Source organism: Myotis daubentonii, chromosome 9 (genome assembly GCF_963259705.1).
Source record: "Myotis daubentonii chromosome 9, mMyoDau2.1, whole genome shotgun sequence".
Classification (NCBI taxonomy): Eukaryota; Metazoa; Chordata; class Mammalia; order Chiroptera; family Vespertilionidae; genus Myotis; species Myotis daubentonii.
The window spans coordinates 40,860,617-40,886,741 of record NC_081848.1 but is presented as its reverse complement, the minus strand read 5'-3'; the positions used below and the strand labels follow the sequence as shown (position 1 = coordinate 40,886,741).

The following is a 26,125-nucleotide window of genomic DNA, read 5'->3' as shown; positions in this document are numbered from 1 at the left end:
CCCTGACCAGGAATCAAACCGTGATCTCTTGGTTCCTAGGTCGATGCTCAACCACTGACCCACACCAGCTGGCTGTCATTCTAGTTCTAGTGGGTCTTCTCCTTGACTGTAGCATGCATTTTCTTGCAGCTAAATCGAGTGAATGTATTTTAGAGGCCGTTCAGGCTCATCTACCAGGAGTGGCGAGGAAGTCTGAGGCTCCGCCCTCTGCCAGAGGCCTCTGGACCTGTAAGTGGACCCAGGGTTTCTCTTCCCCACCCAATCCCCACCCAATCCCATTGTCCAAGCCTGGCCTTCTGCTCACTCACTCGGCCTCCTCCATGGCCACCGGGCACTTGTACTGGGCTGTGTTGAAAAGGCAGATGTCTGCATACTGGCGCACTGGGGAGGGAGAGGGAAACGAGGTGGTGTGAGTCAGGGGTGCAGCTCCCAGGCATCCTAGGCGCCCCTGAGTTGGGGATGTTCAGCCCCGGGCAAGGGCCAGAGTCCACTGGGGGCTTCCACAGGAGACCGTCCCCCTCCCCCACCCAAAGGGCAGCCAAACACGCCCATTCCCTTCCATTCCCCTCGAGGACAGCTTTGCCCCGGACCCAGGGAACCTGAGAGGAGGCGGCTGAAACAGTAAACTCATTCCCTGGCCAACCAGCAGCCTCGGAAGCCTTACCCTTTGGCTGAGAGCAGCCCTGGGCTCCCCTGCAGCCAGGCGCTATTTACAAGGCTGTTCACGAGGGGAGAGCCTTCGCTACCCCTACCCTTGGGAGGAGCGCCCCTTGCCCGCCCCCCGGGCTGGCCCTCTGCCTGGGGTACCTGAGATCTTGATCTTCTTCACGGTCTTGTTGGTGTTGTTGGTGACATGGACATTGACGCTGATGGGTTCTCCGTGGTAATAGATCTGGGAGATGTGAGAAGGGAGACGGGTTGGATGGGAGGACACCAAAGCTCTGGCGGGGGGGGGGGGGGGGGGGAAGAGGCCTCACACACATCTCCTGGGCCTCCCCAGACCTTGGCCTCTCTGACACTGGCCCCTACTCCATCAGCCACTTCCTATGATGCTAAGCCACCAGGCATGGTAGATTTCCGTTCCTTTGTGGGACCTTGAAAGACAATTACGTTGGAAGGTGATATTCCTGGGCTCCAATCCTGGCTTCGCACCAGAAACGATAACGACAATCAGAACGAGAGCGGTGGACTTGGGCCGGCTGCATAAGCCTCCGCTTACCCCTCTGGGCAATGGGGGAGCTGGACTAGGTGATGGTGTGCCAAGTCCCTGCCAGCTCTGGCTGCCTGGAATTTTAGACACAGGAGCGTCTAAGAAGCAGGAATGAGGTGGGGAAGGGTTGGGAGCCCCGAGGAACCAGCTCTGAATCCTTAGGGAAGGACCTCCACTTGAATCTTGCCCCAGGAACTTGCCTTCAGCTGTTCTCAGACAGGAGGAGGGATGCTCACAGCTCAAGGGTGGATGGGGGTGTGGGAAGATGACCAGGACCCAGGACCCTTTGGGAGGTACCCTGATTCCTGAAGTCAATCACACCCTTCAGGCTCATGCCCTCTCTGCCACCCCTTAGGTCCCAAGAGGTTTCCCCAAACCCCCAACGGAAATCTCAGGCCCCCCGGGCCCGATGCTCCTGGAGTTGGGGGTAGAAGCTCCTACAGGGGAGTCCTGCGGCCATGAAAGAGCTGGGATCTGAGGCTCCAGGTGGTCGAGCAGCTCTCTTCCCTCCCCGCCCCCCCACCCCTAAGTCTGAGCCGCCTACCTCCTTATCCAGAGAGGCCTCTAGATGCAGGGGCTTGTCCGACATGAGGAACTGCCTGGTGGTCTCGGCTGTGGGCTGGGGGCCAGGCCTCTCCGGGGCATACTGAACCTTCCTGATAACCAGGCGCACAGAATTCCTAGTGGAGACGGCAGAGCGAACGATGACCAGAGTCCCCTGCCTCCATCCCCTTTCCTTGCAATCCTCACACCCTTCTCCTGCCAAGAGACTGCCATCGCTCCCCACGGCCTTAGACTCCAGTCCAAACTGCAGAGATTGGCATGGGAGCCTTGTCACCATCTGGCCCTCCTCCATCTGTCCCAGCCACCCCCACCTCCTCACTATCATCCTGGATGCTCTATCTAGTCCTTTCTCTGAAGCTTCACTTGCACCGGGGCCCTACCTATAATACCCTCTTTCCACTGCTTCTGCCCTCGTTTGCTTTCTTCTTCAAGGCCCAGCTAAATGCCTCCTCTTCCAGGAAGCCTTCCTGGATCTACCCACTTGGATTTTTCTCGTGGTCTGAACTCCCACAACATCGGAGCCGAACCACCCCACGGCAGCACGTCATGTGGGTCTGTGTCTTGGTAGCACTTCCTGCATCCCTTATGTCATCTGATAGTGTAAGCTCCTTAAAGACAGAAACGTTTGTCTAAATCGCTCACTGCTGTATTCTCAGCACCGGCGACAGTGTCTGCCGTCTAACAAATGCCTGCTAACTATCTATTAAATAAAAATATGCCGGGAACATGGACCCTGTGAAGAAACGGGGCCTTGAATAGGAGGCGGGGTCAGTGACGGGGCATGGGCTCAGTCAGGGGTGCAGGCCAGGGAAGAGGATAAGACTCAGTGGGGGAGGGGAGACCCAGAGACACGATGGGCCTCGATGAAGGTGACTGGGGCTCAGGGTGGAACAAGGACAGGGAGGACAGGGCTCGGTGAGGCAGTCTCCATGACATGTTAGGTATGCTGGCCTCCCCATTTCTCAGATAAGCCACCTCCATTCCCTGGAGCCAGACAGCCAGCGTTAAAGTCCTCGCTCTCCCCTTGCTCGCTATGACCTTAGTAAACTAACCTCTGTGTCTCAGTTCCTCATCTGTAAAACAGTAACAGTAGCAGGACCAGCCTCTTAGGGTAGCTATGAGGCTGAAATTAGTTCGTGCATGCCCATCACTGTGAATACTGTCCAGCTCTTAATAAATCTTCCATAAATGATAGCTGCTATATCATTATCAGTAGTAACTCTGGCCAGGACTTAAAATGCCCCATTGACGGTGAGGTGAGGGCGGTGGCTCTCAATGCTGCTCCTCTTTCTTGCTCTGATCAGCCTCTACCCCAAAATCCACAACCCCCCTCCTTTTCTCTGGGGACAGAAAAGCAAGGAAGAAGTTTCCCCTTTCTCCCCGCAAGGCACACACACAAGCTGCCCAGGCAGGAGATGCCTGCAATACACCGATAGCCACCAGGTGGCGCACTCAGCCCACTCCCTGAGAGGTTGCAGTGCCGTCAGCCCGCCTCCTGTAGGAAATGTCCCAGGCAGGGTGCATCTGAGTTGGGGCTGAGCAAGCCCACCTCGCAAGTCAGGGCCCGCTGTTCCGGGCTGCCAGCCTGGGCTCCCTGTCTGCCCAGGTTGTGCCCCTCCAGGAGAATACGTCCCCTCTCTGAGACATGAGCTGCCCTCCCCTGCCTTTTCCCCTGGGTGCATACACTTTCTCCACTTCCCTCCCTTGCTTAGACCCCTCCGTGGACACCCACCACCACCACCACCACCTGCTGCTGGTGGCCTCCCAGGAGGAGAATTGGGAATGGGGCCTAGGATGGCCTGGGAATAACTAAGCTCACTATTTAAAACAGTCTGGATGTCAGGGGTTTTCCAAAACAAAGTAAAAATAATAAATAAATAAAATCTGGAGGGGACGAGGCTAGAGGCAGGGAGACAGAGGAAGCAGGTACAATGGTGTAAAGAAAAAATGCCAAGGCCTGAGCCAGGGCAATGGAGCCACCTCCTCCAGGAAGCCCTCCATGACCTGCTGGCCTTCCAGAGTGCCCTTCTGGGAGCTCCCAAAGCTGGAATGTGTGGCCCCTCCCAACACTTCCAGGTATTGTGACTTATCTCTTCTGACTCCCCAGTCGGCCTCCCTCGCTCTGCCAGCGGGCAGCCCACACCCGCGCCGGAAGCTGCACCCTGCTCACCGCTTGTGGATCTTTTCCTCCAGGTTCTCTGCACAGAAGGCTTTGACTTCATAGTCCACACCACAGGCCTGTGGGGAAGGGGTCACTGACCACAGGGCCTTGGAGCGTGCGGGGTCCCAAGAGCATGGCCAGCCACCCTCTCGTTTTACAAAGGAGGATGCTGGGACGGAAGCCCAAGCTCCCACAGCCCCACAGCCCCTTGGTCTGACTCGAGAGCCCTGTGCTCAGCCCCAGGCCTGTGCTGCCTCCTTCTGTGGCTGCCGTCTGACCTTCTCACGGAGCTGTTCCCCAGCTCCCCCAGTACAGGGCATCCCCAAGCGCCCTCACTGGGCTCTGTTCTGCAGACTCCTGCCTCGCCTGGGTGGCCAGCCTCACCAGGGCAGCTGCCCAGACATACAGCAGGCGCCCCAGCTGCCCGGTGTGGGAGCCCCTCCTGGCTGCAGGCTGGGCACTGGGGGCCGTGCTCCCGCGTCTCACTCCACCCTCCCAACCACACGAGGAGGCTCATCCTGTTATCTTCCTTTTGCAGATGAGGAAACGGGCTCAGAGATCTGGGGCCTGGGACACTTCTGGTGTCACTTCCCTCTCAGGGAGATGCTCCCTCGGGGGTGGCCCACCTTCCCTGTGTCTTCAGGCCCCGGCTGCAACGTCACCGAGCATGGGAGGTTCGGAGGGATCTGTTAAGAGGACAGACGGAATGAGCCTCCTGTCGCAGTCCCCACTTCCCTCCCCAGGTGCCCCACCCCCACCCACATGCATCAGACCAGGGGCCCCTACGGACAGGCATGTCTCTTCCATCAGACCAGGGGCTCCAGGGGACAGACCGCATCTCCCCCATCAGACCTCCGCCTCCCTCAGCCACACCCCAAGGGGGCCAAAGGCCCCTCCAGCAAAGCCAAGGACTTCAGTGTTTGGTTTGTTCTAAAGGGTTCAGCCTAGCCCGGTCTTCACAGAACTGCAGAAAAAGTCTCATTTCCATGATGTCGCTGTGGTGGGCAGAATGGCCCCGAAGATGCCTACATCCCAATCCCCCAGACCTGTGCCTTTGGTACCTTACGTGGCAAAAGGGCCTTTAAGGATGTGGTTAAGTTAAGGATCTGGGGCCGGAGTCCTTAACGGTGAAAGCAGGAAGCAGAAGAGTCGGTCAGCATCAGTGATGGGATGCGAGACTGGGGGTGGGAGGGGGGGTGGTGTCTGGGGAGTGGCTCGGAGATAGGGGTGACGCCCGGCAGAGAAGGGACGTCACAGTGCACCGGGTCCCAACCTACCCGGGAAACTACTGCCGTGGAGCTGCTGCCCCAGCTGCCCCGGGCACCGCCCAGAGGGCTCCCTATAGGTGGTGCTTCTGAACGGGCCCCAGGGGCTGGCAGTCCCTGACCTCGAAGGTGAACGGGTAGGCGTGCTCGCCCAGCTTCTTGATGAGGCGCTCCTGCAGCCGGGTCAGGGGCTTCTCGTCCTCGGGGGCCGGCGGGAAGGACTGCACGTTGGCCACAAACAGGTCCTTGCGAAAGGTCAGGCCCAGGACATCCAGGTCCTCCCGGCCATAGCGGAAGGCGCAGGTCAGCGTCACGTAGACTGTGGGAGCAGGGGGCACTGAGGAGGCGGCCGGGAGGGCAGCAAACAGGCCCACGGCAGCAGCTGTCGCCCTGAGACCGAGACAACTGAAGGCCACAGGTCTGTCCTCAAGTTCCCGTGGGGAGGGCCGCACTGCCCTGGGGACAGGGGCATTGGGGGCCTGGAAATGGGGCACCTGGAGGAGGTGGGGGCTGACGGCTGGATCGGTTCTGTCCCCCACCCCCACCCGACGCCAGCCCAGGGCGTGTGATGGGCACAGGTGGGGAGGGCAGAAGAGGAGAAACATGTGGGGGGTGGTATCCAGAAGGCATGGGGTCTCCCAGCCTAACCTCCGCCTCCTGTCTTCCTGCTCACCTTGGACACCCCTTCACCTCCCTAGCAATCAGCTTGCTCTCCTGTAAAATGACTCTAACTGCTGCCCTGTTCCCAAGTTCCTCGTGGGGTATTGATGTGCAAGTGCTCCGGGCATTGAAGTGGTTCTCCCACATGGGCATGGGGCAGGGCAGTTGAGGGAAGGACGGCGGGGATGGGCGGGGAGAGGCAGTATCATTGGCTGCTGTCCCGCCTGGGAGTCAGGGAGGCCCTGACTGGAGGCTGCGGGGCTGGGGGAGAGGAGGCCTCTGGACAGGCTGGGGTGGGGGGACCCTCACCTCTCCGCTCCTTGAGGTACTCGGGATCCACCAGGACCACACCATCTGCAGGAGGACAGCGAGTTGAGCAGACCCTCTCAATATGACCTCTCCAACTCCTAAGCCCCCAACACCAAGCCAAACCCAAACCCAGACCCAGACCCAAGCATCGGTCTGTCCAAAAGCAGCATGAGAGAAAGGGCCGCCAGCGCCGAGGGATGGCACTGCCCTGCCCGCCTCCCGCCCAGGCTGGCGCTACAGACCCCGCTGGGGGCTCTGCCAGGCAGCCTGTCTGTTTCTTCATCTGCTGTAATAACCACCTGGCCCAGAGCCCCTGTTCCTGGGTGTCATTGGGGATTTAGAAGTTGTGGGTTGCAGGAAGGCCGTGGGTACATCTTCCCCGTGTTCTGAATCCCTCCCTCCGCAGGCTCTGGGCAGCCCCATGATGAAACCCATGGCTACCTCGGCTGGGAAGCGTGAACAGTCTCACTGAGCAGCCAAATGAGGCAAAAATGGCCTCGTATTCGTTCTGGTCAGGCTTTGCCATGAAACGAATCCCACATCAAACTTATGAACAATGTTAGGCTTTCGGCGCTTCTTGGGTCTGGGATTTGCAGACCAGGTTTGTGGTCCTGTTGCACCTGCCCCTAGGGCTCCTGTAGGAGTTAATACGCAGCGAGCACTGACCGGGGCCTGGCATGGGTGACACCGCGGAGAATGTCCCAGGGCCTGGCCTTGCGAGCGTAGAGCCCAGCCAGACACAAAGGACATCGTCTCTGCCCAGAACCCCCCGGAGGCCTCACATCCCCGAGCCACCTCTGGCCGAACTCAACCCAGCTATAGGCATTGAACAAGCAAAAGTCTCGTTCTGCCCACACCCTAACCTGCCCCACCCCCACCCCCACCTCCCGCTGCCCCCACAGTGGGCCTCTGAGAGTCAGTGCCCACATCTGGAAGTGAGTGTCCAGAGGACCTATCCCAATGCTGGGCAGGTCCAAGGGACAGCTGGCCCGGAAGTGCCCGCCCCTTCCCAGAGCCTGCCCTGCATCTTCCCTCCTTCTACTGAGGGCGTTCCTAGGTACCCAGGCACCAGGGCCTCAGTGGCCCATCAGTGCAGAGGGCATCCCAGTGAGGGCACTCCTTCCAGCCAGGCGTCAGGGAAGGCTCTCCGGGCACAAAAGCTGTAACCAGGTCTTAAAGGGCAAGTAAGGGTCAGCAAGAGATGGCCACGGGGCACTGCCAGGCAGCTCTCTGGGACCCCAGGGCCCAGCACAGGGCCGGCATGAAGCCGGTGCCCTCGCGAACACTCGCTACACGGCTCTCGGGGTGCCCGGCGTGCTGCGCAGCTGGTCCCTCCTGCTGCCGCCCCTCCCCCAGGCTCTGTGCCACCTCTGCTGCCCTCCCTCATCGGCCACTGGGTTGGAAGCTGCGCCTTGAAGCAGGCCACAGGTGGACACTGGGGTGCTTGCTCCCGGCCTCCAAGGGACCAGTTCAGGAAGGAGATGCAATGGCAGGGGGGACACTGAGCCTCGCAGGACATAAACAGTGTCCCCAGACAGGGTGGGGAAGAAGAGCGGGGGCATCCTGCTCTGGGCAGGAAGTGGGGGGGCCTGGACCGGAGCTGACCTCCCTGCAGCCTTGAGGCTCTGCTCACACCCCTTCCGACCCAGGGAGCCCCAGGTCTCCTGTCCCCACGTCACAGGGTCTTCCCCTCAGAGAGCTGAGGCCTGCTCTGTGCTCGGCTCCCATCTGGGCTCCGTCACCACACAGTCAGCTCGCTCCGGCCCTCCTGGCCCAGGACAGCCTCCAGGGATGTGAGGACAGAGGCCTCCGTCTCCGAATTTCCCCCAAACAACACATCCCCGTTTCTTCACCTGGACTTGGTCTCATGCATTTTCCAGTGCCCATCCTTCCAATCTGTCACCGCCACCTGCCTCACTTTCGTTGGTTCATGTTTTTCTTCAAAAATATCATTTAACCTCTCTGGGCCTCACTGTCCCCATATGGACAATAGGAGTAATTTGGGGCCTCCCTCCCGCCAACAGTTATGGGAAGGCAATGAGGTAAAAGCTCTGGCTCTTAGAGTCCTAACCGGGGGGTCACTGTGCCTTCCCAGGGGACACTTAGCAATATCTGAAAACACGTTCTGTCATCCTGGGCCGGGGTACTGCTGGGGTCTAATGGGGAGAGGCCAGGGATACCGCTAAATGTCCCACCATGCACCGGGCAGCCTCGGCAACCGAGTAGCATCCAACCTAAAATGCCACGAGTGCTGAGGCTGAGAAACCCTGAACTAGCATGAGACTTCGGAAGGCGTCTCAGGCTCGGGGAGGACCTGCGAGTCTGTCGGTGAGAACAGTCTCCGGTTCAGAAGCCCCACGGTTTTCCCTCCGTCTCCCAGCCCTCGCCACCAGGGGCAGCAGAGCAAAGGTTCCGTAGGCCAGTCTGTGGGGTTCGAGCCCAGGGTCCTTGACCTACCAGCTCTGTGACCTGGAGCAAGTCGCTTAACCTCTCTGGGCCTGTCGCCTTGTCTGTAAAGCAGGGACGATAGCAGGAGCTACCGTGGTGTTTGGCAGAAGCCTCACAGAACGGGGAGGCTGCTGTCCTCCTCATCCTCATCCTGCCTAATCATCAGGATGCCTTCCTGCTTCTCACCTCAGTCCTTCCCGCACGGCCCTCAGCTAGGGGGAAAGCAGCTGCTCAGCAAGTGTTTTCCGACGGATGCAGGAAGCTTCTCACGCCCCATTCTTGGCACCAGAGGTCTGAGGGCTGCTATTCGGCTGCGTGAACACACGCTTCTCTGGAAGGGGCCTGGCCAGGCCCACTTCCCCCACTGCCTTCCTCCCTGGCCTCCAGGGACTCACCCACAGGGTCCACGAGGTCGACGTGGTCCACAAAGTCCCGCTTCCCCAGGTAGACGGTGAGCTGGGGAGGAGAGGCACAAGGTTATGTGAGCAGCTGTGGGCCCGAGAACACACTCCTGAAAAGCCACTGGCCCTGGCCCCGGAGAAAACCTTGGGAGCTGCCCTTGAAACGCCTAGAGCCCTAGACCCATCCCTGACCCGCACTGAAATCCTGATTGGCCTTGGGCGTGAGCCCCGGCCTGATACTAAGAATAGCAAACCCTGGTGCCGTTTTGAAAGCACCTGTTCATCCTAAACTCCTACGAAGCAGTTGCTGTTGTTCCATTTTACAGATGAGGACACAGCTCTGGAGATCTCTCTCGCCCAGCCCCCCTGAGGGTGGAGCCGCCGCAGCGGCAGAGGTCTGCTAGGCCGCAGTCCTGGGCGCAGCTCCGAGAGGCCAGGGGAACCCGGAGCAGGGATGCCGGTGTGAAGCTCTGAACACTGAGTTCCGCACGGTCTGGCAGAAACCCACCCAGGCAAGGTGTTGGAGCAGTGAGGAATCCGCAGCTGGTGCCCCCCTCGGCAGCCATCCTTCAGGGCAGACCCCGGGGTTGGAATCCAGAGGGCCATCCTAGACACCTCCTGCTCCTCCACGACCCCTAAAGTCTCGCAGTGCACCCTCTCCTCTCTGTTCCGACAGCCACTCCTGCCTGGACTGCGCACCAGCCGCTCCGTGGTCTGCCGCCTGCAGCCTCACACCCCCTCCTTAGCCAGCCTGGCCCTCCTAAAATGCTAATCTAATGATGCTATTCCCCTCTGAAAACCCTTTAATGGCTCCTCAGTGCCCAGAGGTAAGATGACAAATGGGTTTCATCCAAATGCCAACGCTGATCGATGGGTAGGAGCGCCTGGGGCCCTGGGCTGAGACGGAATCTAGGATGGAATCCTGGCTCAGCAGGAAAGGTGGCTGGTGGTGTCCGCTGCGCCAGCCCACGAGGTGCCATTCGCCAGCCCAGGAGGAGTCCCAGCCACTAAGCCTGCCCCAGACTCCCCAGGACCCTGCCCTGCAGCCTCCCCCACCTCAGCCCCTGCTCCCTTGGCCTCCCTCTGGGCACTCAGATGCAACCGCCACGGCCCCCCCACATGCCCTATGACGTATGTGGGTGCCCAGATGCTCTCTGCACCCCGCCTTGCCTGGAAACACACCTCCTGGGGGCAGCCGGCCCTGACCACGGGGCTGGGTCCCACAGCCCCTGGACGGCCCTTTATCTCCCATCTGCCACTTTAAATGGAAACGATCACTTGTCATGTCTGCCTACCCCATCTGGCTGTGGGTGGCTCGGGCTGTGCCTTATTTATCTCCATATACCCTCCCCAGCCCCACCCACTTGCTGGGACCTGACATGAATGATGTCAGTAATATCTGTTTGCTGAACTGAGAGGAACGCAGGACAGAGCCAGGGGCCTGTGCGAAGAAAGGAAGCAGGGCAGGCACGGGAGCTGCCCCTGTGAACGAGATGACACCACGGTTCAGCAGAGTGGCTCCAGGGCCTCTCACACTGGGGGGTGGGGGTGGGGGCAGTGCCCTGAGGCCCTGGGACTTACTCCAGTGACTGCACTCACGCTGAACTCTCTCTGTGGTTGGCTGCATCTCCCCACCCCAGAGCAGGGGCTCCTGAGAGTCCTGGGGAGACGCCTGAGGAGACCCCTCCCGCTGTGGCGAAGGCTCCTAAGGGCCTCCAATGAGGGTGTGGGGGGTCCTGCATGGTCCGTGGACATGCCCAAGGGAGGACAAGAGTTCGGGGTCAGGGAGGAGCTGGGGTGCAGCTGTTGCAGACTCACCTTCCCATTTGGGCTCGCCTTCTTGAACACCCTGTGGAGAGAAAGAGGGTTAGCACGTCGCACCCCGGGGAAGGCTCCTGCAGGGCCGAGGACAAGGGGCCGGAGCGGGTTTCAGGCGCCGTCTAACCTTGAGGGCCAGAACAGTGCCCAGCATAGCCAGGTCTCACCATCCCCACCCCTAACCCCCCCCCCCCCCCCCCAGCCACTGTTGCTGCCATGACAGCTCTCCGGGGCTCTGGCCAGGGCCCCGCAGTCTGTTCTTCAACCAGCAGGTGTAAGTCAGACCATGCCGCTCGCCCGCTCAAACTCCGCCCGGGTCACGCAGAGGACAAGGCTTGTCTGAGAGCCTGCCCTGCCTCCTTCACCTCCCAGCATCAACTCCCACTTCCCTCCCTCACTCCTCCAGCCACAGGGCCTCCTTGCTGTTCCTCCAACTCACCAGGGTGGCTCCTGCCTCAGGGCCTTCGCTCTAGCAGTCCCGTCCCCCGGGGCACTCTCCCCGCATCGATCTGTGGCCCAGCCTTAAGGCCCCGGCCTTCGCCCTGTGCCCCCACACTCCCGCTCCTTCTCTCACTCTGCTTTTCCTTTCTCCACAGCACTCTCTTTAATCTACTCCGTAACTGCTGATTACACGTATGCCCGTCTGCTCTGCTAACGTGTCAGCTCCACCAGGGCTGGCATCTTTGTCTCTCTCTCTCCTTCACTGATGCGTCCCAAGTGCCTAGAAGAGTGCGCCTAGTAGGTGTTGAATAAATGTGTTAATGAATGGCAGGTAGCAAGGACCCAGTAAATATTAGCTGAGTGGGTGAGTGAATGAACTAGTGAAGGAATTAGCTGAGAAACTGAGGCCCAGGAAAGGGAAGGGATGTGCCCATGGCCACACAGAAGAGCACTGGATACAGTCAGGCAGAGGCCTGGCCCCGGACTCCGCCAAGTGCGCACTCTGCCTTCCGAAGCACACTGCAGTGTGCGGCAGCTCCCCTGCCCTCTGCCCCAGCTGGGTGTGGGAGCCTGAGACCCCCTCGCCTATCCCCCATCAGAGTAATGTTGGGAGGGAGAGAAGAAAAGTGAAAGAGAGAGACAGGGACGCAGGGGATAAGAGAACGTGTTGGGGGAGGGAGAGAGCCAGGGAGAGACATGGCCTGGCAGGTGTGAAAATAAAAGATGAAATTAGAGCCCTAGCCGATTTGGTTCAGTAGATAGAGCATCAGCCTATTGACTGAAGGGTCCCAGGTTCGATTCCAGTCAAGGGCACAGACCTCAGTTGCAACCTCGATCCCTGGCCCTGGCACATGCAGGAGGCAACCAATCGATGTGTCTCTCTCACATCAATGTTGCTCTCTCTCTCCCCCTCTCCCTTCCACTATTTATGAAAGTCAATGGAAAATTATTCTTGGGTGAGGATTTTTTTAAAGGATAGAATTAGAAATGAAAAAGCAAACAAAAAACAGAAAGAGGGAGAAAGAAACAGTCAGAAGCAGAGAGAGATGGAGCAGACTCAGGGCCGTGGAGCAGGCCCGCACGCAGCCAAGAGGGATCGCGCAGCCCAAATCCTTCCCCAGGAGCAGGAGGCCCATCAGGAATCCAGGGCCGGGCAGGGTGAGGCCACCGTGTCACAGCCACAGTCATTCCTCCGCAAAGGGCAGTGGAAGGGGCTCTGTGTTGCCTCCATAGCCCCGCCCCCCACACCTACCCCTGATTCTGGGGCTCAAGGGACCACCGCTGAGTCTGAGCGTGGCTTGCAAGGAAGGGCCTGGCACACTCCTCCCACACCTCCCCTAGGAGTTCTGAGCTTTCTCCTCCTCATAAATATTTATCAGTATTTGGAGTGTGAAGATGCCACAGTCAGCTGGAGTGTAATAACTGCTAAAGTGATATAATAAAAAAATAAAAAGAAAGAAATTCAGATCACATGGTTTGAACTAGCAGCTCCCAAGTTGGGCTGGACCTTTAGAGGGGACCGGAGATCCCTGAGAGGGACAGTGACATCCTGGGCACAGAAGGGGGCTGAGGGCCAGGCTGAGATAATAAAAAAGGGAGGAAGGGAGTTAGGAAGGAACTCGCATTTGCTAAGTGCCTAGTTAATTGTTTCTCCTAACAGCGCCATAAAATGAGCATTATAACCTCTGTTTTATAGATAATAAAGGAGGGGTGCAGAGAGATGTCGTAACTTGCCCAGGAACGCAGAGCAAGCCAGGGGCTATGTCAGGATCCAGACCCAGTTCTGCCTCTAGAAGCGGGCGCTTTCTATCAGCCCTGCTGCTTTCTCCAGCAGGTGCTTTTATCCAGATCAGAAGCAGGAAGAGGGGAAATGAGGGCAGGAGAGGGGAGGGGAGAAATGAAAGGGCCAGTCTCGGTGAGGGGGAGAAGGAGGGTGACCAGAAGCAGGAAGCATGGCCAGGGGTGGGGAATGCTCTGTCGCTGACTCAGTCAGCCCCTGAGGCCACCTCCTCAGGGAGCTGGGCTGCTGATGGTTTCCTCAAACAACAGCAGCATGAGAGCATGTTAAGGGCTAGTCACGTCTCGAAGTATTCTTCCAGAAACACTGCTGAGCCCTCCACACAATCCCATTTCCGAGATGAAAAAACCAAGGGTCAGACAGGCGAACTGCGGCGACGTTTCCACCTGTCACACAATCAAACCCTCCCTGAAGCAACTCCACCAGCTTCCTGACCCCAATGCTGTCAGCAAATGGGCCCCGTGGGGCGCTTCCAGGTCCCGGGACCCCCATGTGTGCAGCACCACACAGAAGGCTTCTGCCTGTTCACTTTGAAGAGCAAACACAAACGCACAAGACTGTGGTCCAAGCCAAACTTCCAGACTGTGGGATGGCTGGGTCTGGTATACCCGCCCCCCGACTCCCACCCGAGTCCCGTCTATGCCCCACAAGCCTGGTTCTCAGAGTCCAAGCCAGGTCCCATACAGAACGCACCAGGGGTGCTCTAGCTGACTAAGGCTCACTGGAGACAAGGAACAGAAACCCACCGAGGGTCGCTCTGGAAAAGGAGGAGGGGGTACGACAAGGAGACAAAAAATCTCACGGGAAGAATGCGCCGGCAGGATGCACTGGTGCTGGAGCCGGGATCAGGGAAGCCATCAGCCTCTCAGACGGTTGCTCTCTCTCTCCACCTCTCCCTCTGGGGCTGCATGTTCTCCCGGCTGCACTGCTCTCTGTGTGGCTGCTCCATTGTCTCTGTGGACCAACTCTCTCTGCTTACTCGGGGCTTTTCTGCTTTTCCATCATTCTGGCTTGCATCTGGCTCTCACTCTGACCCTCTTCCTACTCTGCCTCTCACTCACTTCCCACTGTTAACTGCTGAATGGCCCAATTCCAATTCCCAGGAGAGAAATTTCATTGGCCAACTTTGGTCAGGTGTCCCATGCCTGGGCCAATCAGCTCTGCCTAGGGTGTGCCATATGGTCCATGAGACATGGGCAGAAGAAAGTCGATAGGGCGATGTTTTTCAAACCAAGGATCACAACCCATTAGATGATAATGAAGTCAACTTAAAGAACTGCCACCAGCACTTTGCTATTGTTGGTTTAATGGAATAGAATATATATAAGCATGAGGTACAGGTAGCAAGGGTATAGTAGATATTACTATATTTACCAATACTCCAACCCCCTCCAAATCCAGGCAAATTTCTCCAGTCCTATGAAGTCAGGCATGCCCGTAGGCTTGCTCTAGCTAATGAAACAGGAGTAGAAGTGTCACATCTCATTTCTAGGCAGAGCATTAAGGGCTGATGCATGTCCACTGTATTCGTTTTTCTTGGAGGCTGGTCACCTCTCCATGAACCAGGATGTTGGCTTCTCCAGATAGCCCCATTGCCCACCTGTTGATCAACTTTACACTAATATTCTGCTTCTGTTCAGTGAACCACCAGTCCTCCCACTGTTCATTTGTGCCTGTAGAAAGGGACCTGCACCATGAGGGACCCAGAACAAAGTACCTTCCATGATAGACTACCCAACAACTGAGAGTTTATAATCCCGTGTGGTACAGCCAAACAATGGAATGTTACATTGCACTGAAATTGTGCTTGCATCTTCCATAACACAGGGAAATGCCTAGGATAGAATATTAAGCATAATAAATCAAGATTCAAAATAATACATTTGTTATGAGCTCAATTTGTACTCAATAAATACAAAAAAAAAAAGATAAGATGGCAACACTCCTCAAATTGATCTACAGAGTTAATGCAATCCCTATCAAAATCCCCACTGGCTTTTCTGCAGAAAGTGGCAGGCTGATCCTCAAATTCTTGTGGAAATGCAAATGACCCAGAATAGCCAAAAGAAAAGAAAATTTTGAAAAAGAAAAATAGAACAAAGTGGTAGGATTCTCACTCCTGAATTCGCAGTTTACTACAAGGCTATAGTAATCAAGACTTTGTGATGCTTCCATAAAGATAGACATAGATCAATGGAACAGGATTGAGAGACCAGAAATAAACCATGTATTTATAGTCAATTGATTTTTGACAAGGGAGCCAAGACAAATCAACGGGAAAAAACAGTCTCTTCAGTAAGTGATGCTGGGACAACTGGATATCCACAGGCAAAAGAATGAAGTTAGACTCACTAGCTCACATTGTGTACAAAAATGAATTAAAAATGGATCAAAGACCCAATGTAAGAGCGACAACTATAAAACTCTTAGAAGAAAACATGACCTTGAATTAGTCAATGCTTTCTTAGATCTCACACCAAAATCACAGGCAATTAAAGAAAAAATATATAAAACTGACTTCATCAAAATTAAACACTTTTGAGCTCCAGAGGTCGCTGTCAAGAAAGTGAAAAGACAACCCACAGAATGGAGAAAATGTTTTCAAATCACATATCTGATCACAGTCTAGTATCCAGGATATATAAAGACCTTATTTCAATTCAATAATAAACAAGCAAATAACCCAATTAGAAATGGACAATGGATTTGAGTAGACATCTCTCCAAAGAAGATACACATGTGACCAATAAGCACCTGAAATGTTGTTCAACATCATTAGTCATTGAGGAAATGCAAATAAAAGCCACAGTGAGATACTTCATATCCACTAGAATAGCTATAATTGAAAGAAGGATAGCCCTAGCTGATTTGGCTCAGTGGATAGAGCGTTGGCTTATGGACTGAAGGGTCCTGGGTTCAATTCCAATCAAGGGTGCATGCCTGGGTTGTGCACTGGATCCCCAGTTGGGGGCATGCAGGAGGCAGCCAATGAATGACTCTCTCTCATCATTGATGTTTCTCTCTCTCCCTTCTCCCTTCCTCTCTGAAGTCAATAAAAATATATATATATTTTTAAAAAGATAATATCAAGTGTTGTCAAGGATGTGGAGAAACTGGAACCCTCATATATTGCTGGTGGTAATGTAATGTGGTGGAGTCACTTTGGAAAACAGTCTGGCATTTCCTCTAAAAGTTAGGCATAGAGTTAACCTATGACCCAGCAATTCCATTCCTGGTATACACCCAAGAGAACTGAAAACAGATGTTCACACAAAAATGTGTACATAAATGTTCTTAGCAGCATTATCCATAATAGTCATAAAAGATAAAACAAATATCAATCAGTTGATGAATGTATTTTTAAATGTGATATATACATACAATCATATTCAGCCACAAAAAGATATGAAGTGCTGATTCATGCAACAACATGGATGAACCTTGAAAATTTTAAGTGAAAGACGCTCGTCACGAAAGACCATACACTGTTTGATTCCATTTATCTGAAATGTCCAGAATAGGAAAGTACATAGAGACAGTATGTAGATTAGTGCTTGCCAGGGGCTGGCGCGAGGGGGAAATGAGAAGTGATTGCTGAAGGAGAGGAGTTCCTCTCCGGGGTGATGAAAATGTTCTGGATTAGACAGTGTGATGGCTGTACAACCTGTGAACAAGCTAAAACTGGGACTATTATGATATTTTGCACTAAAATTGTGACTATTACGGTATGTAAATTATATCTCAATTTAATTTTATTTTTTAAATATATTTTTATTGATTTCAGAGAGGAAGAGAGTGGGAGAGATGGAAACATCAATGATGAGAGAGAATCATTGATCAGCTGCCTCCTGCACACCCCCTACTGGGATCCAGTACACAACCTGGGCATGCGCCCTTGACAGATAGAACCCAGTACCCTTCAGTCCACAGGCTGCTTTATCCATTGAGCCAAACCAGCCAGGGCATATCTAAATTTCAAAAATAAAACTAAAAACAATCCCCCCCCCCCAAAAAAAAGTGAAAGGAAAAGGCATATGCTTAAACATTAACAGAGGTTGAGACTCCCTCTACCCACCCACCTACTTCTTTATATCTCTTGTTTTTCCACTTTGTACCATAAACATAAATTACTTTATAAAGTTGCCAGGGCTTCCCTAACAAGATAGATCTCCAGTGCTGGAGAAAAGAGAGTCTGGAAAAAATATTGTAAGGAAAGTAGAGACATGGACCCTATGACTCCGAATCCTTTGAAGTTAAAAATATTGTAAGGAAAGTAGAGACATGGACCCTATGACTCCGAATCCTTTGAAGTTAGGCTCTGTGGTTCTGCAATTTTACAATCCAGAGTTCACATCCCTCTGATCCCTCCCCAGGCCTGCAGTGCCAGTGATTAGAACTCCTGTGCTGTGACATCTGCTCAGCTATCTCCTTTTCCAGGCAGCCTTCCCTGACTCCCCTCAAGACTGGGTTAGACCCCCCCCAACTCCTACACCCAGGTGCCCCCGGGTCACAGCATTTCCCACACTTTGTAATGGTCTGTTTACTCACCCTCTGCTTCACTTATATCACCTCAATGAGAAAAGAGATTTTATTTGTGTTATTGACACTAACCCCTGGGGTATAGCACCGTGCCTGGGGCACACTAGGTACTCAATACATAAATACAGGTTGAATGTTGTTGAATGAATGGTCTAAGAGAGAATCAGTCAAAAGTGAATATGGATGAAGTTTAAATAGATGGTGGTTGGTAATGATCCTTTTCTCTAGGTGAGTGGACTCCAGGGAGCTCATCTGTCTATGGTTCCCGTTGGCTCTCAGGATCAATAAACACTGGGCTCAGAAAATGCTTCATAGGGACAGGGTCCCAGACACTATCAGCTGAGGCAGGAATATAACTGATACACCCAGCACAGGCGTCGGCTCAGCTTTGACCAAAGGCTCTCCCACTTACTATTTGCTTATCCACAGTCACACTGGCCCTACCATGGCCAGGCTCTGTGTGTGTGTGGGGGGGGGGGAGGGGTGGAGCGGGGGCAGGCATTACGGTAAGCAATCCTGGTCCCCGCTGACAACAGACCAAGTTAGAGACCCCCACCAAGCTCCACATCCTCCGTGCATTAAGTTCTCCCTATGAGCGAGGTGCCATTACGTATGCAATTCACACACATTAGGATCTTATATTATTCCACCTAAATATTCACATTTTTTCAGAGGAGAAACCTGAGACTCGGCGATCCTAAATAACTCAACAAAGTCATCAAGCCAGCATCAGGAGAGCAACCCCATGAACGGGCCACGTATGGGAAATCATTTAGACAAAACATGTCTGAATATCACAAGACTCATCCTGGGGCAGCTATCCGTGAATGCGGAGTCCCCATCAGCGACTTGAGAGGGCACTGCTAACAATTCATTCCTCTGTGAGCACTGGAAAATTCCCATTGGAGGAAAATGTTATATATTTTCCAACAGTGAATGTGGGAAGACCTTCAAATATTACTCAGTCTTCAGTCAACATCAGAAAACTCCCCCAGGCCCTGCTCTATGGATGTCATAAATAGCAACTCGTTTGTTCTTCCAACAACCTTATAAGGAGGTATTACTGTCATCCCCATTTCACAGATGAGAAAACTGAGGCAAAGAGCATCAAAGGTCACATTTGCCCAAGGCCACACAGCTAGTGAGAAGTAGAGCTAGATTTTAGAGCCCAGGCAGCCTGGCTCCAGAGGTCACACCTTTAGCCACTCACACACAGTATCATCTTTTGGGTGCAGATGTGTGGTTCTGCCTGGGAAGCCAAGCAAGGTTTCTAGGGAGGACGTAGCCAGGAGGGAGATTGTGAAGAACACTCAGCGGGGAAGCGACAGCACTGCAGGCAGAGGTCTGAAGAGAGCAACTGAGTCCCCTGGGTGCTTGGGAGATAGCGCGCAGACTGATATGGCTGAAGTGTGTCCTGAGTACCTGAGAGGAGCACCAGGGAGGAGGATGGGCCAGAGTAGGGTCCATTCACTGCCGGGTAGTCCCAAAGCACCTCCACGCGCCGGGCCCTGGGCTGGGTGTGAAGGGTCTTGAAACCCAGCTAAGGATCTTGGACCACATAGAAGCAATGGGGAGTCATGGGCTTTTGGGGGAAAGACGAATGATTGGCTGGGACTGTATTTTGGACACAGAAATGCTCCGGGCCCCATAACTTGCCCCCACCGATGCCTCTGACAGCCACCACGGCTTAGCTGGGCAGTGTGGGGAGATGCAGGGGGCATTCACGCTCAGGTACAGCCGCCCTACATTCTGACCCACTTTTCTGGGTGTGGGAACAGCCGTCAGGGAGCAGGAAGGCGTGAGGAGCAGGTGGCTGTGGCAGCAAAGAGGTTTCTAGGGCCCTTATCACACTCTCCCTGGTAGCAGAGTTATTTGTGGACGGGCTTGTCTGCTCCGCCAGAACCGAACAGCCGGCCTGTGTCAGAACACTGCCTGCCTGTTTACCCACCATTAGTGCACCTGCTTCGCAGGGCAGCCCGGGAGGGGGAGGAAGCAGGAAGGCGGGGAACGCCACCCCCATTTCACGGATTTGTGGAGCCTGGGGAGTCACAGTGCAGCCTGCTGCATTTCCCAGATGGAGAGACCAAAACCCAAGGGAGGAAGGAGTCTTGCTCTGGGGCCAGGAAACTCAGGCTCAGAGACCCGCTGGTGTGCTCAGGGCCACAGACACAGAGCTGAGCCCCAGGCTTCTGGTGCCCCTGTCACGTCCTGGCTCACAATCCCTCGGGGCTCCCTTGGCCTCTGCAGGCTCGCAGAGCACACGGTGGTGTCTGGCAGGAAGGGAGGTCTGGCCAAATCAAGCTTCCGGTCCCTGCTTCTCAGACGGCAACTCCTCCAGCCTCCTGCCGCCTTCACGGCTTCACTTTTCTACCCATGATCATATTTGTGGAGATGTTCAGGGGGTGCAGAGTGAGGAAGGAGGGGAGCCTCCAGGTGGCCATGACAAAGGGGAGCATTTCTTAGAGGAGCATAACCTGTTTTCTGGTCGCCCAAGAAACTGGAGATCTGAAAGTCGAAGGCTAATGAAAATTTCACCACGTGGGCTGGCAGCTGGACCCCAAAGAGCCCACAGACGGCACCTGGAGGCTCTCCAGCCTTCTCTAGGGGTGAGAGGCAGGAGGGGGAGGCTGCTGGCAGAGGAGAGGGTGTGGCGCTGGAGCAAATAGACCCTGCCTGAGTCCGGTGTGACATCGGGGGAGTTTAGCATCCTCTCTGAGGAATACTCTCCCTGGTTTGGAATATGGGGTGATATCTACCCCATAGGTTGAAGGTATTTATAAGGAATCAGTACAAAAAAAAAAAAAAGACTTGGTACCTAATAGGGAATTGATAGGGAGAAGCCAACATCAGTGGTACTATAATTATTACTGTTATTATCATCAGTCCCCTGGCATCACAATGCCCTCCCCTTCAGGGCCCAGGGGAGAGCTCTTGCAAGACGTCGCTCAGCTAGGAAGGCCTTGGGGTTGGAGAAGGTGGTGATGTTGCCCCTGCTGGAGACAGGGAGGGTTTTTTCAGTTGTCTGTCTCCCTCCCATTCTCAGATGAAATACAACAGTTTAGGACTAAACTAAACACCAGTTTAGTCCCTCACATCCCAGAAACCTCCAGGGACAAACCCTGCTATTCTCTCTTTCTGCACTAGCCTTTCCATCAATTCTCCCTTGGCAAGCCTTTCCATCCTTCCTTCCCAATGTCACCTCATCCAGGAAGCCTTCCCTGCTTGCTTCAGCTTAACGTGTCCTTGCCCTGACTCCTCTTATGGGGGAGGCTCTGCTTGCTCCGTCCCCCCACACCTCCTTCCCTTCTTTCCTCTTTCCTTCCATCTTTCATTCTTCCCTCCTTTCTCTTCCTCATTTTATTTTTCCCATCTCTGGCCTTGGCACTGTTCTTACCTGCACTCTGAAGTAGGGAGACAGGTGCTCCACAGATAAACGAACCATCCCTCAAAAGCAGCGTGGGAGGGTGGAATGAGATGATGTATATCTGCCCAGCTCAGCTCCAGGCCACTGACACAGCTGCATCGCCCCCTCCCTCTCCTCTATCCTGCTCTGCATCCCTGCAGCATCCACATGGGGCCATCCATCAGTGGACAGCCTTGGAACTGAAACCCTGACACACTCTGGAGAGCAGGAACCCTCTTCCTTCAGGCATTCATTTTCCTTGGTACACAGTCGGTGCTTAGTAAATATTTTGAATAAACGAATAAACAAAGGCCAAACTCTGAGCCCACAACTTGGAAAAATAGGACCTGGGCCAAGTGGCGAATCTGAAGCGGGCACAGCCTTGCCACCAGGATGAGACACGGGTGGACGGGTATGGCCTCAGCAGTAGCCTATTAGATACAAGCTGGCCCCAGACACACATGGTCCATTATTTCCCCAGCGGGAAGATTATATTCAAAGTTGTATTTGTTTTGTTTGCCAATTTGAACACATAAACTTTTAGGAATATAGAATTATCCTATATAATAAAAAGCTAATATGCAAATCAACCAAACAGTGGAATGACCGATCGCTGTGACGTGCACTGACCACCAGAGGGCAGACGCTCAATGCAGGAATTGCCTCCTGGTGGTCAGTGCACTCCCACAGGGGGAGCACTGCTCAGCCAGAAGCCAGGCTCACAGCTGGTGAGTGCCTCGGTGGTGCTAAGGATGCAGGCAGTGGGCCTAAGCCATCAGTCGGACATCCCCCGAGGGCTCCCAGACTGCAAGAGCACAGGCCAGGCTGAGGGACCCCCGAGTGCACGAATTTCATGCACCAGGCCTCTAGTATACTATATTAAAATGAGATATTAATTCAGAAGCATTATATGTTTCCCATAGTTTCCCATTTTCCCATTTCATAAAACATCAGAACAGATTGGTATGGTGGTGCATTTGGGACTCCACTTATCAACCACTATGGGTCCTATGGGGACTAAGAGCCCTCTGTGGCCCGGGGCTCTATAAGGACTGACAGCTGTGGCCTAAGGGGCAGCTCTTTTCGAAGAAAGAATTTGGGGAGGGAGGTGGGGAATCTATGCCTTACATTTGGCCAGATAAGGTGCCTTCGACGTGCTGGAGCTGGCTCATAAGAGCCAACTGTCACATTCTTAGGAATTTGGCAAGCTAGTTGTTAATACAGCCCTTGCCAGTGGCTCTATACTGGGGGCATTTGGCAACTGTGGAGAAATTTTGGGTTGTCACAACTTGGGGGTGGGTACGAAGGGGCTACTGGCATCTAGTTCTGCCTGCACAATACACAGGTTAGCCCTCTCCCCCCCGCCCCCAACAGAGAATCCCCAGTTCAAATGCTAATAGTGCTGATGGTGAGAAATCCTGATCTAAACTCGTAATGAAATAAATTATATTAAAGAACAAGGAGTGAAGTCTGAGCAGCAGAGAAGATCAAACTGTAAATTCATGAATAATGGTTCCAATTATATTTCCATTATCAAGGCTAATTGTTTTAAGAGATTTTGTCTTGATTTTAGCAATAATAAACAAAGACTTTATGTTTAAAAAAAATAAAAATAATAAAGAAATAAAAACAAAGGGAATGCATACTCAAAATGTATCACTAATTATTTTACTATGATGATCCTAATCTGATATACAATGACCTACTTCTGTCTACTAATCTATATGGTGGAAATGCTATATGGTGGTGTCTTACTGTGTACTTCTTCCCAGCTCCATGTTCAATGACATCATGTTAGTACTGTGAGAATTTACACCACAGAAATTGGCAAATACCACAACCCCAGCCCCCTTTTTTCTGGAAGGCCAAATTGTTACCAGTGCACCATTGGGTGTAACCCTAAGTAGAGAAGAGAAATTCACAAGCCTAGTAGAGGCTTCTAAGGTCCAGCCCAGGCGGACAGCTCAGCACCAGCCTGCTCTATGCCTTGTGAAACCAGGATATGAGCATGGTCCCATGTACAAACGCTATACATCTCATCCACACACACTCCATGCACACCATACCCACCCCACACATCACCCACAGACATGCACCCCACACATACTTACAGAACCACACCCACCACACCTATACACAACACACCACATATCACACACACGACATCACAAACACATTGTGCACACTTGTCACATATATACCACACAACTACCATATATACTTCACACCTCACACTAATGTACACCATACACAGACACTTATACATGCCACATACACACCACACACATACACAGACATCACGCACACAAATACTAAGCACACCCCACATGCACACCTGCTTACCACACCCCACACCATCTCACGTACAACCCCACACACCTACACCATACACATACCACATAAATGCAGTAGCCCGATAGCTAGCAGAGGATTAACTCAAATAATGAGAAAATAAAAGAATGCCAGTCTGTCTGACCACATTCTTGGATGTCTGAGCAACTTTACCTTTAGAACCTCCTCATCTGTGGCCCATCCTTCCCCACACACCACACCAGCCTGCTGAGGTGAAGGCCTCAACATCCCCTGGGAGCACCATCCAGTAACCCCATCTCAGTGCCCAGTCCTCTTGGCCCCTGGAGCCCTAGCTGAGGGCCCCCATCCTGCTGTGTGCCCAGCTCTCCACAGGCTCCGCTGCTGAGGCCGCTGGCTGTGGCCTCCAGAGCCTGGCCTCCACCCCTTCCCAGACCCCGTGACAAGCAGATCTCTGAGTGACTCCACCCACTGGGCCACTTTACCAGATGCTGGTAAGCCCACACCTCCACCTCCAGCCAGACCCTCTCTGACCTCACACCCACCAGCCTTGGGACATCTCTACTCGGATGCCCCCTGACTTCTCAGACAAGTCCCAGACTTCCTGCATGCCCACACCTGTTCCTACCCCACACACTCCACCACTGACCATCCCAGAGGTCCGCACACAGGAAGCGCTCAGTGCACATCTCAATTATGTCACTCTTTTATAAAGAGAAAAACCAGCTTCCTTATGAGGCAGATAGGAAGCCTTACCCCATCTTACAGGTGTTACGGGACCAGCCCAGGAGCAGCAGCCCCTGCAGGCAGGCAGGGGGCTGTGCGGGATGGAGGGAGGTCCTGGAAGAGCAGGAGCTGGAGCAGGAGCCGGGGCTGCAGGCAGTAGTGACCAGGCCAGGGCAGGCCCTGCAGGAGCGGCTCTCCCCAGCCCCAAGTGAGGGGTTAGTTACAAAGAAAAGGAAAAGGCGTTCCTGATACGCGTCCTGTTTCCTCTCCTCCTCTGGGCTTCTCCGGCCTCGGAGGGCGGATGTCTTTGGGCTGGCAGCACTCGGCCTGTGCGTGGACCCGTGAGGGGCTGAGGGTGAGGGTCTCCGGGGCCCTTCACCCCACAGCAGTGCATCCTGCATGGAGACAGGGCTCCCTGGAGTGAGCACTTATGTCTCCCTTCCCAGCCTGGGAGGCCTCCACCCTTTAACCCCAGCGGATACTCGGCACAGCTGGGCGACTCCTGTCCATCAGACTGTCCCATAAAGGCACCTCCACTGGGAATCTTCCATGTCACCCTTACTTTTATAGGGGCTCCTCTACAGCCGCTCTTCTTCCCTTCCTGCCTGCCCTGCACATTGCTCTGCCCAGCTTTCTGTGGCCATTACCTATAGACCTGGGCTCCCCAAGAATTGGGAGTGAGAGAGTGGGGAGGGAGGCAACAGCAGAAGCCATCAAATAGAGCGTCTTCTTCTTTTTTAAGTTATTATTTAGTCATTTATTTTTTGTTAAGCCTCAGCTGAGGAAATTTTTTTCGTTGATTTTTAAAGAGAGCAAAAGGGTGAGGGAGAGGGAGAGGTAGAGAGACACATTATGGATGAGACACATTGATGGACTGCCTTCCCCACGTGGCCCAACTAGGGCCAGCGGTCGAGCCTGCAACCAAGGTACGTGCCCTTGAAGTGAACCAAACCCGGGATCCTTCAGTCCTCGGGACAATGCTCTATCCACTGAGCCAAACCGGCTGGGCAGATGGGACTTCCTGAGTGAGAGTTTGAGAGATGAGTCTCCTCATCAGAGGGGGCCTTCCCGAGGACAGAGGTCAGATCTCTTCTATCAGATAAGGATTTCCCGGAGGGAGGTGGCCATGACTCCTCCATCAGCTAGGAGGCTTCTGAGGATAAAGGTCACACCTCCTTCCTCAGACAAGGACCATGTCCTGTCCGTTATATAGGAAAATTCCAGGGACCAGGAGCCACCTTCCCCCATCAGATAGGAGCCTCTCTCCTGCAGGACAAGACCATGCCTCCTCCCTCAGACCAGGAACTCCCAGAGGGACAATCCCCATCTGTTATCCCCTCAACAGTTCCCTGTTAGACTTCTGCTCGGTCTGAGTCACAGCGGTCGCCAACCTTTCCGACCTCGTGGACCACCAGTGGTCCACGGACCAGCGGTTGGCGACCACTGGTCTAAGATACAGCGAAGGGCTTCCCCCTGGGGCAGCACTGGGGGCAGACTTGCCCATACCATCCCTTGCACAAGGCCCCATGCCAACTTCCCATTCATGCCCTCAGCTAAACGGAAGCTTCCTTGCCATCCTTGAGACAGCCATGTGTCTGAGCAGGGGCCAGTGGCTGTCTGTCCTGGCCAGGGCCATCAGCTTCTCAAGAGATAGTGGAGTGGGCCACTGGGAGAGCCCTGACAAGAGGAGGCCCGGGACAGGCTGCGTACCTAGATCTAGCCTGGATGTGTCCAAATATGTAGGCTGAATGGGTCTCTGCTCCTGGCTCTGCCACTAACTGGGCAAAACTCTTCCCACTAGCCCCCCACTCCCCAGCCTCCCAACTCTGAACGCCCACTCCGGCTGAAGCGACGGGGGAGGAAAAGCACAGCCCTGCCCAGGTCCCACCTTGAGGACATCACCAGTCTTCCCCAGGGGGCGGCCCTGAGCCTGGGCTAAGTTGCCTCCACCATCTTCTTCCCTACACATGTGTCAGCTCCAGGGAACTGCTATTAGTTAGCATCGATCCACAAAGTGCTTTGCCTACATGTTTTATGAGCTCAGCCTTGGGCGCTGGGAGCAAGAGGTGGAA

At 54.2% G+C, this 26,125-nt stretch overlaps 1 protein-coding gene across 5 annotated transcripts in view; it reads right to left on the bottom strand.

Annotated features, from left to right (window-relative positions):
* ARRB1 (arrestin beta 1) overlaps positions 1 to 26,125 on the bottom strand; it is a 71,404-nt gene that overhangs the window by 13,634 nt on the left and 31,645 nt on the right. For 4 of the 5 annotated variants that reach the window (XM_059708431.1, XM_059708432.1, XM_059708428.1 and 1 more), the window contains exons 2-10: positions 10,837 to 10,867; positions 9,013 to 9,073; positions 6,170 to 6,214; positions 5,323 to 5,519; positions 4,562 to 4,621; positions 3,945 to 4,012; positions 1,755 to 1,890; positions 808 to 892; positions 309 to 381 (exon numbers count right to left, since the gene is read on the bottom strand). In XM_059708431.1, the coding sequence (XP_059564414.1) occupies positions 309 to 381; positions 808 to 892; positions 1,755 to 1,890; positions 3,945 to 4,012; positions 4,562 to 4,621; positions 5,323 to 5,519; positions 6,170 to 6,214; positions 9,013 to 9,073; positions 10,837 to 10,867 (756 nt within the window). Of the gene's footprint in view, positions 1 to 308; positions 382 to 807; positions 893 to 1,754; positions 1,891 to 3,944; positions 4,013 to 4,561; positions 4,622 to 5,322; positions 5,520 to 6,169; positions 6,215 to 9,012; positions 9,074 to 10,836; positions 10,868 to 13,877; positions 14,059 to 26,125 lie in introns of those variants that run through there. The other variant, XM_059708430.1, reaches the window with a different exon arrangement.